Consider the following 14046-nt stretch of genomic DNA (forward strand, 5'->3'; position numbering starts at 1 on the left):
TTGGGGGGGCCCCCCCCAGCCACAAAATCCACCTAAATTTTTAACCCTTTGTGAGGGCTTTTTCAGCCACAAATAAAGACCAATTTCAATTTTTGTATTTGTGAGGGCTTTTTCGGTCACTAATTTGTGAGGGTTTTTTTCGGCCACAAAATATTTGTAAAATTGGCCACAAATTAATGTTTTTCTTGTAGTGGATGTTTGTCAAGAATATTTAGGAGTTATCCCACCTGAGGGAGCAACAAAGGATAATTTTATTAAAATAAAATGGCTCAAAGATACTTTTGACAATGTTGGTGAAAACGCATCCGAAGTAGAAAAACAAGCATCATGTCGAGCATATATATTACATATGATTGGAGGATTGTTGATGCCAGATAAATCCAATAATCGTCTACATTCAAAATATCTTTCAATCCTAGGCGATTTAAATAAAGCATCCCACTATAGTTGGGATTCGGCAGTTTTAGCAACACTGTATAGAGAATTATGCATTGCTACGGAACCCGACGTAATGTTGATGGGAGGATGTGCATTGTTGTTGCAAAACTGAGCATGGTATTGTTTGACTTGTGTTGCTCCAGATGCACTCAGTGCATGGATATTTTCACTTGCACAAAGGTAACTATTGCACATAATTTTTATATATTATTATTTTTTAAAACTTATTATTTACCGTATTACTAATTTTATTATACTTTTATTTTTTATATATTCGACAAATTTAATTCCGGTGGTTTAAATTTCAGTAGAGTTTCTCACAACAATATAGAAGGATATCGGAATACAATCGATCATATGATGGTTCAGGAAGTAATATATTCATTTTCATGTAGTTACACTTTTAGATTTTTTTATATCTCTTAATATTTACTTTAGCCTATTTTTTTAACATCCAGTTTCGTTGGAGACTGTATCTCAGATTCCAACACGAGGTACCCGAACAAGAGATCAACATTTGGACTGCATGTACCTATCTGCACTGCTATCATATCGTCGAAAAACATCATGCAGATAGAGTCGCACTTCAATTCGGATTTCATCAACAAATTTCGCAACCTCCAGAAGATATGACGCTCTACCATGAGGTCGACATGAGACGTGGCATTGATGATAATTGGAGTGTGGTTTGGAAAGATGAGATTCAACATTGGAATGAACGTCGGAATTACATATTCCAAGGTTAGTACATCGAAGGTGTTTTACGTCGCAGTAACGAATATATGAATTGGTTCAGACATCATACTAAATTATACATATTTGTGGAAAGATACATGCATGATTCACGTTTGCAACCTTCAACATATCATGATGTTCACTCTACGCCTCAATCAATCCCACAACAAAATACCATGCATCAAAAACCGTCTTTATCATCACCGCAACATCTTCATGAAGCTGCATATATACCGACTCAATACTACATTCCTTTAGTGCCAAAAATACCAACTCCCATTAATCTGACCGAGAGCAGAATTTTCTATAATTTGTTTGGTACCCATTGCACAACCCCTGAGTCGGCTTATGCTATTTTTGATTCTATGTATAATGTCGAAACTCAAAATTATACGGAAGCAGGTGGTAGTGGTTCTAATCCACAAACAGATTATAACGATGATCAACCACAACAACTTCAAGCTGTTCAAAGGGCTAGACGAGTTCGACGACCGCGTAGATGTGGAACTGGAGATCATTTAGATGAAAATAATTAATTTTAATTTGATGTATTTTTTTTTATTTGTAGTATTTTTTTCTTTTTTATTGTATTTTTTTCTTTTAATTTAATGTATTTTTATTTTATTTTATTAATATAATTTTCTTTTTATTATTATTATTATTATTATTAAAATTTATAATATTATTAAATTTATTATTATTTTTCATAATAGTATTTTGAATTTTTAAATTATTTAATAATAATAAATATAATTAATAATAAATACAAAAGAAAAAAGAAAAAAAAATAATGTCCAGATCGCATCCCCAGGATGGGAAATGAAAAAATAGAGCGATGCTGTATTTTTTTTTTAAAAAAGTGGGACATTTTGAAATTAAAAAATTAAAACTAAGATATACATATGAATTCCTGACATTTCATGTACAAATAATTTTTCTTATATTTTCTTATTCGTATTTTCTTAATATATATATATATATATTTTACCATCAATTCAATAATTTATTTTCAGACTTTGGACTTCGAATTTGGAGAACATGGGGAAGAGAAAAGATATAAATGTCTACACCTCTGCGCTGATAATGGTAAAAGACTTAAGTTTCAAGTTTTTGTGAAAAACATTGAAGACATCAAATCTTCAAAAAAGGATATGGATTAAATGAATTTTGTTATTATTGATTTGAATGAATATTATATACTCTCTTTGTCTCTTATTATAGGAGTTTTAAAATAAAATAAAAAACTCACGGATATTAAGAAAAATAGTTGGAACAATAAATTTGTTTGCAATACGTATTATATATTTTTATAAATTTATTCCTACAATTATTATAATTAAATATTAACACGTGCGTTACGCTGAAGAATTTAATATTAATAATATATAATTTAAAAGTAATATTAATTTTATTTTATTATAGAATATACTCAATTGTTCATGTACTTAAAGATAAATATATTTTTGAGTAATTATATATAAGTTAAGTTTGTTTTAGCACAAAAGAAAAAGGAAAACATTGTTGATTAATATAATTAATGCAAAATATATTGAAATATAAGACTATTTGTAAGGTGTTACAATTTTAGATATGCAATTTTTATCTTTAATATTTTTTAAATGTAGAATTGATTTATTCAATTTTAAATATGCATTTCTTTATTATTAAAGTTATAGATTTAGCTATAATATTTTTTCATTTTATATAATTTATATTATCTTTGAAACATTAGATTTATAGTTTATGTACTTTTCACGTTTTCAATCTCACATTTAATTTAAGCATGCATTAAATAATATTGTGTGTCTTGCGATATATTATTACATTTATTCGTGAGTGATAGTTTGTTAAATTTCAAATATGAAAACAATTTATTAGTGAGTGTCTTAGAATTTTCAAATAATTATTTGACACAGTCAAGAAACTTCAAGAATGGCCCACAAAAATTACAGGCAAGAAAAATTTGTGAATGTTTAAGACATAGAAAAAGAGAGAGAGTTAATTTAATTAAAGTTCATTTTTTATAAAATTGTTGTTAACTATGTCCTAAATATTGAAAGAAATCATAAAAATAAAAACAAAATAAAAATAAAAAATAAAAATGAAATTTTTTGGAGGTCTAAATTTTTTAATAAAGACTACAAACAAAATAATAAAATTTTATAGAGACTAAATATATATTTAATTTTTTTTTTAAAATGAAATTTTGTTAAAAGAGAAATACATATAAAATAATTTACATTTAAATTCACAATATACAAATTTTGATTTCAAATTATAATTAATCTTGATGGCAGAATAATTATCCTCAATAACATCTAAACACATTAAAATCAATTTTATAGCTGTACAATTGATTTTGAGAAACCAATCAGGCATTTAGTAATTTACTCTTTTGTTTTATTAATGTTCCTATTTAAAAAAATGAAAATATTATCGGTACAATTCTGGCCCCAAATAAATTACTCTAACTTGTTCTGTGTTCAACGTGAATACTAAAAAGATGGTGGGCCTAGGGTTGATTATGATGATGATAATGAAATTCTTCCGTGTTGGTGTTGCCCCTTTCATCTTGTTGTTATTGTTCTTGCTTTGTTCCATAGATTCTTCTTCTGTATTGCAAGTGCAAGGACGTGTACTCTCCATCTCAACAAAACCTGACCCCAACGATGCTGCTGCCACTGCTCGTTGGTTACTCTCTTTCAATTTCTGGGGTGTCTTAAAGTAACTACTTCATTTCATTTCTGATTCACTACTTGATTTATTTATAGTCATGTTCTGTTCTAGTCAACAACAGTTTTCACTTTCACAATGTTTTTTAGCTTTTATATGAGACTTCGACCTCTTTGTTGTCAACAAGGCTCTAATTGAGAATGTGCCCACATCTATTATCAAGATCTTTGCTTAGTTCTCTAACATTTTGATTTGTTTCCTTGCAGTACTATCTCAACTGATTTGGGTGGAGCACCCTTTGGGTAACCATTTCTTACTTTTATTATTTGATATATCTTCAGGCTTTTCTGCAGTATGTATTGAATCTGATCATTGTACAACTCCTTTATGTTAGGTGAAAGATTCTGCTGCATAATGACCATTCTTATTCATTTACTGGTCTCGAATATAAACAACAAAAACTCAATTTGATAGTATAAAATATAAGTAAATAGCAACAAATGAAGTGAAGTGAATTGGCTCACTCAGAATGTTTTTATTGGCCCCCTTGCCTTGTGAGATTTGCAATGAACCTGTTAATTTTTCAGTATTTGAAGTAGTTAATTTATCTATATGCAGGAATGTGGTATCATATAGTGATGGACTACCGAACCAAGGCAGTGGCATTCCATACTTCTACTTAACTACTCTTGACCCAACTGCAAGAAATGCTTTAAAAGACGAAAGAGCTTCGTTCACAGTCAGTGAGTACCCTCTTGGGACTTGTGGCAATGTAGACCCAGAAAATCCTACTTGCTCCAAAATTTCTCTTACAGGAAAGGTGTGTGAGAAAATGAATTCTATTGAATATGACCTTTTATTTTAAGCGACCAGTGTTAGTATGTTAATTGTTAATTTGTTGGTATATGCTGGAGCCTGGAGGTGGGGATTGAACCTGTCTCAAGACTACCTTATTACTCCACTCCTTTACTCTCCCACCCCATAATTCTATTTAATATGATTCGTATAAAAAATCTTACCTCAATTTTTTTCCTTTATAAGTTCTTCTATCTACTTTGTATCTCTGGCGATTTTTCGTTGACATACTAGTTAGTTATGGACACCATGTTTCAGAAAAAGAAAACAATTTCACTGCTTCAACTAGCAACCCAGTGTAGTTTTAGATATTTTTAGAATGAATACTCCCAAGTTGGATTTTGATCCTAATGTCTCAGATTGTACTTGTAATCCCTTGCTTGTAGGTGAAGGCCATCCTAGTGGACATGCTACCTTTTTTACATTCTGACATGAATTAAAATTTATATAATGATGCAGAAAATGATAATTATTAGAAGACAGGTATAATGTGATTATAGAATTCTATGAATCATTTCATTGAGGATGAAAATGTTTTTATGAGCCACAGACATTCTTTGGATAAAATAGTGTTCATAATTGATACTAATTACAGTCCTAATTATACAGATATATAAACCTAAATCAGCTTCTAAGATATATAGTGTTACCTCAAATACTGTTAAGATTTCTCAAATTCCCCTTCAATGTGATGCTCATATGCACCATGATTTTCACCACACAAGAACTTGAAAGGGCCTTGGTGAAAATGTTTGAAAGTGGGTCATTAAAAATTACAAATTCCATTGTGATTTTCTGGACTGAATTTTCTCCTGGATGAACTGGCTTTCATTTTCAATGGTCTTGGTTATTTCATGGATGACAGGATTTGATTATAGTTGTAGTGCTAGTGCTTGTCATATACTCCCTCTGTCCCTATTTACAAAATCCTATGACAAAAGTACCCTTTGTATAGATGCGTTCAATGTTAGTTTTTAATATTCAATGACAATTTGGTAGTACTAATAAGGGGTATATATGGAAAATAAGTGATAAATGTATATAGAAACTTGCAAATGGTCTTATATTTAGGAACAAACAAATGTGTCAATGGGATCTTATAATTAGGGTCGGAGAGAGTAGAAGTTGCATCGATTCACACGTTTAGGTTCTTGTACCCATAACAATATCACTACTTTTACCTATATCAACACAACTTATTGGAAAATCATAAAGAAACCCATTTTGGTTTTCCTCTAATAATACTGGAGATTTAATTTGGTCACTCTTTCTTTATGTTTCAGCTGAAATTGGTTGATGAAAAGTCCAAGGAATTCGAATTTGCCAGAAATGCCTTGTTTTCCAAGCATTTAGAGATGATGGGTAATTCCCTGGAAATCAATTTAAATTTTTTAATCATGTGAATGGTTGCAAATGTTGAATCATGTTATTATATGTTGTTAAACACTGACTAACACTAATTTTCAATAATGTTTAACAGATTGGCCGGTGGGACACAACTTTCAAGTTTTCAAATTGGAAATTGAAAATATATTTTTAATTGATTGGTTTGGTGGTCCAAAACAGCTCACAGTGGAACAGTACTTAGATTTTAAAATGTAAGTGAACAGAATTACTGTCCTTGCAATGGCAATGATAAATGAGGAGGAAAATGTCATACTTGTAATGAATAAATAGAGTATTGAAAATTACTTAAAAGGTTTAAATATGATTTAGTCCCAGCAATTAGAACGCTTTTTGTTTTAGTTCCTGTAAGTTTTTTTGTTTTAGTTGAATACAACCGTTTTGAATTTACAAAGATTAAATTCAAATAAAAAAATTTACAGAGATTAAAACAAAAAAATGCTATAAATGCAGAAATTAAAATTATATTTAAACCATAATTAAGTTTAATGCTGTTATCTTCTATTTTTCCTTTTGCTGATTTATTTTCTATTGTCTACAGGAACAAAAATGGATTCATTCTCTGAATGCTCTTCTAATTGCCATCCTATTGTGAGCTGTAAATGCACAAATGGTGATTTTTGTTGTTATAAATAATATGTATATATACAGTGTTTCAAATTGTGTATTTGTATTCCTTCCTCATGTGAAAAGCTTTTCTAGGCAAAGGAAACAACATTTGTTGTAACTATCTAGAAATGAATTGTTATATGTAACAACACAAACTGATCTTGGGTGGCTAATCTATCTATTCTAAAAATTGTTTTTTCTCAAAAGGCATGTGATGTAGTTTCACACCTCTGTTTTCTATTATTATTTTTTTTTTTATATAATTTTGCATGGAATCTTTACTAGTTGACGTGAGTAAAAGGAAATTAATGGATTTTTCGGTGGAATTCTTTCAATTTTTTTCAATTGTAACATCTTAAGCATCACGATCTCCATTTCAATTTTTTTTCAATTGTAACATCTTAACCATCACGATCTCCATTTTTCTTTATAATTTTATCTCTTTTTCTCTCTCATGTGTGATGGTTGATATGTTTCAATTGAAAAAAGTTGAGAGGATTTCAATGGAGAGAATGTATTTCCTCTGTTTTCTATTATTTTTTTTCTGTATATAATTTTGCATGGAATCTTTACTAATTGACCTACATAAAAGGGAATTAATGGATTTTTCGTTGGAATCCTTTCAATTTTTTTCAATTGTAACATCTTAACCATCGCGATCTCCATTTTTTCTTTATAATTTTATCCCTTTTTCTCTCTCATGTGTGATGGTTGATATGTTCCAATTGAAAAAAATTGAGAGGATCTCAATGGAGACAATGTATTCCTTAGAACATTAATTAATTACAAGTGTTTGACATTCTTATGTATTTTTTTTTATGCTAAAAATTTATTAAAAAGAAAAGTAAAAACAACACTAGAGGACAAAGACCTTACTCTTGAAAAGAAAAGAAAAAACAAAATGTAAAAAAAATGTTCTTTAAATCATACAGCTCTTTTGATCTATGAGTGGAAATTGTATGGACTAGGCACTCTCAAATTACCTTGATTAACCTTTTGTGAGGAGGGTTATCAATGAAGTTTTTATACATATATAAATCAATAGTTGCCTAATTTTCAATCTTAGAAGCTGCAATTCGTACTGGAAAGAAGATAAATATTGATGGACATAAGAGATTTTGACCACTTGAGGAAGGACAATTAAGACAATCACAAGATAGAAACATGAATTTTTTAACAACCTTTGTTTAGAAAAATGAAGGAAGCATATGATTGAAGTATTATCGACTATATGTTATTGAAAATTTTGCATCACTTGAACTACAGTCATAGTTGAGTGGCTTCACAGAAATCAGTTTCAAGATCTTCCAACACTGTTAAAAGATATATGAAATTAGTAGTCCCCTGTAGTTTCAAACAAGAGAAAACACATCCAGTGGCTCAACATAAATTATCGTCCAATGGAAAAACCTTTCAAGGATGGAGAACTTTATGTGAAAATCATTAACACAGTATTAGGGATGGCAACATAAAACCTTTCACACGGGTACCCACCCAAACCCATTTGATTTGGGCGAGAAAAACCCGTTTGATTTGGTGCGGATATGGGTGCGGATTTTCTTCTAAATTAAAATTTGGGGACGGATTTGGGGGTGATGATATCCACCCCGCACCCGCACCCGAATCTGTCTCGCAAGTAATATTATAGTAATTTTTGAATTTTCTATACATATACTTATCGAATATACTTAATATTTTTGTAAATATTATAAATTATAATCTTATCTCTATGGAAAATATTTTTTAATTTATTTATTGTCTAATAATAATTATTTTATTATATTAATTATAATAGATATGATTTTTAAATTTATAATTATATATAGATATTAATGGGTGCGGATGTGAGCGGAAAAACCCAAACTCCATTCTGGGCGGAGATGAGGGCTTAAATTTTACACTCGATATAAAACGAAGACGAATGTGGGTTTTCTCAAATTAGTCGGGTGTAGGGGTGGAGGAGGCAAAATCCGTCTCCACCCCGTTCCGTTGCCATATCTAATAGTACTCAATTGTTACATATTAAAAAAAAAAATTGATTTTGGTATTAGATAATTTAGATATTATCTCTTAGAGATTTTTAAGAAAATAAGAAATTGTCGTGTCACTATAAAAATTACTTTTTTTTTTATAAAATATTATTGTCAAATTGTTTTTTTGTTTTGTTATTAAAAAATAGGCTAAATTACATATGTGGTCCCTTAACTTAATTTCAGGTAACGTTTTAGTCATTTATCTTTTTTTTTTCCGAGTTGGTCCTTTATTTTAATTTTAAGTTACAATTTGATATTTTATATTTTAAAATTTCAACAATGTTATCATTTTTTATACAAAAATCATCAAAATTTTCATCCAAAATCAATAAAATTAATAATCATCTTCAATATAATGCAAATTTTATCAGATCCATAACTCGAATATTCAAATACACTCATATTTTCATCTCCAACAACATCAAATAGAGAATGAAAATATGAGTTTATTTCAAGATTTAAGTTATGAATTTGATTAAATTTGTATTTTATTGAAGATGATAATGAATTTTATGGGTTTTGTTAGAAAAATTTGATGATTTTTTTGAATTTTTGTAAAAAAAAGGACAACATTGTTGACATTTTAAAACATAAAATATTAAATCGTCACTTAAAATTAAAATAAAGGACCAACTCGGAAAAAAAAAAGATAAAAGACTAAAATATTACCTGAAATTAAGTTAAGGGACCACATATGTAATTTAACCTAAAAAATATCCTTCAATTATAGAGATTTCATTGTATAGAAGTATTAATTATAGGAATTTGGTTGTATAGGAGAACTAATTATATTCTCCTTATTTATCTTTGTAATCTTGTATATATATGAGTTGGCATATTTCAATTCAATAAAATATATTTTTCTGATTCTTGAGATAATATTAGAGCTTCTGATTTTTGGAGTTTTGCTTCCGCATAAACCCTAGCCGCCATCTTTGTAGGCGGTTTCCCGTGGTTTTCCGCCTTTATAGCAGAAATTGTGTATCCTTTGTTGCCTTCATTGTAGGATTATTATACATGTTAACAATCAAACAAACCCTTCTCTACTGGTGTGTTATGTTTTCTAGCAAATATTGTTCATCGTGACATTGTTATTGCGAGAACATTTAATTACGCCATTGTTTATGCAAGTACTATACATCGCGACTTTTTACTACTATTGTTGTTGAATCTTTTGTTGGGAGTATGCAACAAATTTTGAATAAGAAGAAGATGAAATTGATGATAATGAAGGTTGCACAAATAAATTTTAGAGTGTGTATATCACACTAAGCTTTAGATTCGATTCTCCCCTTCAATCGATATATATTAGATGAAAATAGGTTAATCGGCAAACCCCTTTCAAGATACTGTAGAATCCTTGAGTGAATTGCACATTCACATCAAACCTATCGATCAATGATATTTTACAGAATAAATTTTTTTCATTTACTCTCGTACACTAGAGGAAAAAAAAAGAAATGATTCAGAAATATTTTTGATAGAAACTTGACTCATTTAACGAATTTGGTCTTAAATTTTATGCCTCCAAAGCAACTCTATTTAAAAAGAAACTCATAACAATTGGTGAAAGAAAACAACTCTTGAAAATGATTGTAACTTTTGGTAACATAACAGATGCATTGGTTTGAATTAAATCCAAGCATTGCAATCACTTGATCAAGTGGTACATTAAGTTATTAAACTTTGCTACATTAATATAGCTATTAGAGAATTCTAAATATAGTTTCATCTTGTTGGTACTATTTTACTACTGTTTTTTCGGTTATTTTTTGTTCACTTGATGAAGACACCATCACAAATATTAATCATGGTTGTTGAAGAAACCAAAGAAGGATTGAGTCAACTCATCAAAAATAAAATTTAGAAAATGAGATCCTTTTGTAGTAAGTTGGACAAACCAATAGGTACTAGTTCTCTACAAAACAATCTTCGTTTGAACTTAATGCTTTAGATACACCTTATAACCAATATTGAATATTGGATTTTATAGCCACCGACCACATGACACCCTTACCTACACGCTTCTCCACTTATTCACTTTGCCCTAATAATAAAAAAATATTGACAACATATGGTACCCTTATAACTACAGTAGGTCAAGGAGATGTTCAAATAAGCTCATCCATAACTCTAACAAATGTCATTCATATTCCTAAACTGACAACTAGCTTAATTCCATACAAAAATTAACACAAGACCTATCATGTAATGTTTTTTTTTTATAACAAATCTTGTGTCTTTTAGGACAAGAATTTGGGGAGAACGATTGGTAATGCTAGAGAGTGGAATGGTCTTTATTACTTGGATAACCAAAATCTTCCTCCAAATCTACTCAGCAATAACAATTCATTTCTTTTTAAAACAATAAAGACCAACAAAGACAAAGTCATTTTGTACCACTCTCGCTTTGGTCATCCTTCATTCGGAGTCATAAAGCAATCGTTTCCTTTTCTCTTCAAGAAATTATATGTAAAGAGTCTTCACTTGAGGTGTGTGAGCTTGATAAACACAAATGTGTACATTTTTCTAATTAGCAACAAAATGAGTACTTCTACATTCTGCTTAGTTCATACTGGTGTATGGGGTCCCTCTAATGTTCTAAATATATCAGGTGTCACTTGGTTAGTAACCTTTATTAATGTTTGTACTCACGTTACTTGAGTTTACTTACTATGATAAAAACCCAAAGTCAGTTATGTGTTTGTACATTTCTTCTCCATGATAAAAAAAAAAAAAAAAAAAACAAGTGAGTATTAAGAGGATTACGTCTGACAATGCCAAAGATTACTTTAAGCATGAATTTAATTCTTTCTTTTAAAATGAGGGCAATATTCATGAGTCATAATGTGTAAAAATTCCCCAATAAAATGGGGTTGCTGAGAGCAAAAATGGACATATGTTAGATCAAACCCAAGCATTGTTATTTCAAAATAAAGTTCCCAAGAAATTTTGGGGAGAGACAATTTTAACTACATCATATCTCATAAGTCATTTACCTTTTAGTGTCCTTGCCTCCAAAACTCCTATGGAGGCTCTACCCTCATTTTTATTCTGATGTATCCTCTTCAAGTAAGCTTACCCTTAGAATATTTGGGTGTGTGTCGTCCATCCATATCCCAAGTGATGGTAGAGGAAAACTTGATTCTAGAGCCTTAAAATATATATTTATTGGGTACTATTCCACTCAAAAGGGTTTCAAATGTTATCATCCACCATCCCATAAATGCTTTGTCTCTCAAGATGTCACCTTCCATGAACAAGAGAAATTTTCTCAATCAAACTCATCTTTAAGGGGAGAATATAAGTAAGAAAGATGAGTCTCTTGTACTTTTCGATTTGACTCTCGAACCAAAAATTGAAACTCAAAATAGAAGGGAAGAAATTGAAATTGAAACTACTAGGGACAATGTTGAAACTGAAATTGATTACGAGAAAGATGGAAATGCTTGCACTAATGTAAGATATGGGCAGAATATAGTATATACAAGAAGAAAAAAAGTCATTTCTGAATCAATGCACATTGAAGAGTCCAATGTGACTTTACATGAGGTAACTTTCCTCGACGCTTTAAACTCTAGTAATTCCATCTATGAATCTCCCCATGCATAGGAATTAGAATCCAACACACCACATGAATCAAATACTAGGACATGCAACAAGCCATTCTACCCTCTATCCAACTACCTATGCTTTGAACAATATTCACCTACCCATAAAGCCTTCCTCACAAGCCTAGACACTACCACTATACCTACCTCTTTATTTGAAACATTGTTTGACAGGAAATAGAAACAAGCCATTGACTTGGGAATGGAAGCATTGGACAAGAACAATACTGGAGATTTGGTCCCTCTACCAAATGGAAAGAAACTTGTAGGATGCAAGTGGGTATATATATAGAGTATAAGTTTTGATGGGTCTATTGAAAGGTACAAGGTAAGGTTGGTAGCTATAAGATTTACTCAATGTTCGGTTGCAAAAATGAAAACCGTTTAGGGTGATATTATCATTAACAACTAATTACAATTGGAACTTGTACCAATTTGATGTAAAAAATGCTTTCCTCTATGGAGACCTAGAAGAAGAGATTTATATGAACTTACCCCCTGAATATAGTGAACATATTGTTGCTAACACCGTTTGTAAGCTAAATAAGGCTCTATATGGGCTTAAAGGATCGCCACAAGCATGGTTTGGAAAGTTTGCTAGAGTCATGGTAGGTCCAGGCTTCAACCAAAGCCAAAGAGATCATACCACCTTTATTAAACACTTTCAGTCAGGGGGAGTAACAATATTAATGGTATATGTGGACGATATTATAATGTGAAATTGAGCAACAACAATTAGTACAACACCTAGCCAATGAGTTTGAGATTAAAACAATGGGAAAATTGAAGTATTTATTGAGAATTAAGTTGGGAAATACATAAAAAGACATTGCAATTGACTAATATATTAGATGCAAAGATTAGTTGGAAGACTTGTATATCTATCACATACTACTTGATGTTGCCTTTATGGTAAGCCTAGTTAGTCCATTCATGCACCAACCAAAGGAGGTACACTTGCAAGTTGCACTCAGAATCGTGCAATATTTGAAAGAAACACCAAGAAGAGGAATTTTATGCAGAAAAAATGGAAATGTGGGTCTTGAAGCTTATACTGATGTTGAGTATGAAGGGTCACTTATAGATACAAGGTCAACCATAGGATATTGTACTTTCCTATGTGGGAATCTTATGACGTGAAATAGTAAGAAACAAAGTGTGGTGTCTAAATCCAATGTTGAAGCAGAATATCGGGTAATGTCACAAGAGATATGCGAGTTACTATGGTTGAAGATTATTTTGGAAGACATGAAAATAAAACTTGAACCAATGAAACTCTATTATGATGATAAATCTTCTATTAGCGTAGCCCATAATCCAGTGTAGCATGACATACCAAGCATATTGAAGTTGACAAACATTTAATCAAAGAACAAATGTATAGTGGCATATCCTGCAATTCATGCCGCCTCCCAAAGAAATCTTGCATATCTTCTAACTAAAGGGCTGAGTAACAACTTAGAATTTATTGTATCCATGTTGGGAATGGAGAACACATATTCACAAGCTTGAGAGAGAGAGTGTCAAAATATGTTTTCTATTTTATTATTAAAACATATCCCTCAATTATAGGGATTTAGTTGTATAGACGTACTAATTATAAGGATTTGGTTGTATACGAGTACTATCCTTATTTATCTTAGTATTATATATATATATATATATATATATATATATATATATATATA

At 30.4% G+C, this 14046-nt stretch overlaps 1 protein-coding gene across 1 annotated transcript; it reads left to right on the forward strand.

Moving 5' to 3' along the window:
- The first annotated feature begins 3611 nt into the window (after window positions 1-3611).
- Window positions 3612-6920, forward strand: LOC101502527 (uncharacterized). The gene is made up of 6 exons (XM_004513450.3): window positions 3612-3897; window positions 4113-4148; window positions 4465-4666; window positions 5985-6063; window positions 6182-6299; window positions 6647-6920. The coding sequence occupies exons 1-6, from the start codon at window positions 3677-3679 to the stop codon at window positions 6669-6671; spliced, it is 681 nt and encodes a 226-aa protein (XP_004513507.1). The 5' UTR covers window positions 3612-3676; the 3' UTR covers window positions 6672-6920.
- The last annotated feature ends 7126 nt before the right edge of the window (window positions 6921-14046 follow it).

The sequence above is a fragment of the Cicer arietinum genome, chromosome 3 (assembly GCF_000331145.2).
Source record: "Cicer arietinum cultivar CDC Frontier isolate Library 1 chromosome 3, Cicar.CDCFrontier_v2.0, whole genome shotgun sequence".
Lineage (NCBI taxonomy): Eukaryota > Viridiplantae > Streptophyta > Magnoliopsida > Fabales > Fabaceae > Cicer > Cicer arietinum.

Bases quoted from the DNA above. Each gene is read 5' to 3' on its own strand.
- LOC101502527 (XM_004513450.3), top strand. From the start codon at position 3,677: ATGGTGGGCCTAGGGTTGATTATGATGATGATAATGAAATTCTTCCGT. The intron at 3,898-4,112 runs GTAACTACTTCA...GTTTCCTTGCAG, and splicing joins AATTTCTGGGGTGTCTTAAA to TACTATCTCAACTGATTTGG. The intron at 6,064-6,181 runs GTAATTCCCTGG...AATGTTTAACAG, and splicing joins CAAGCATTTAGAGATGATGG to ATTGGCCGGTGGGACACAAC.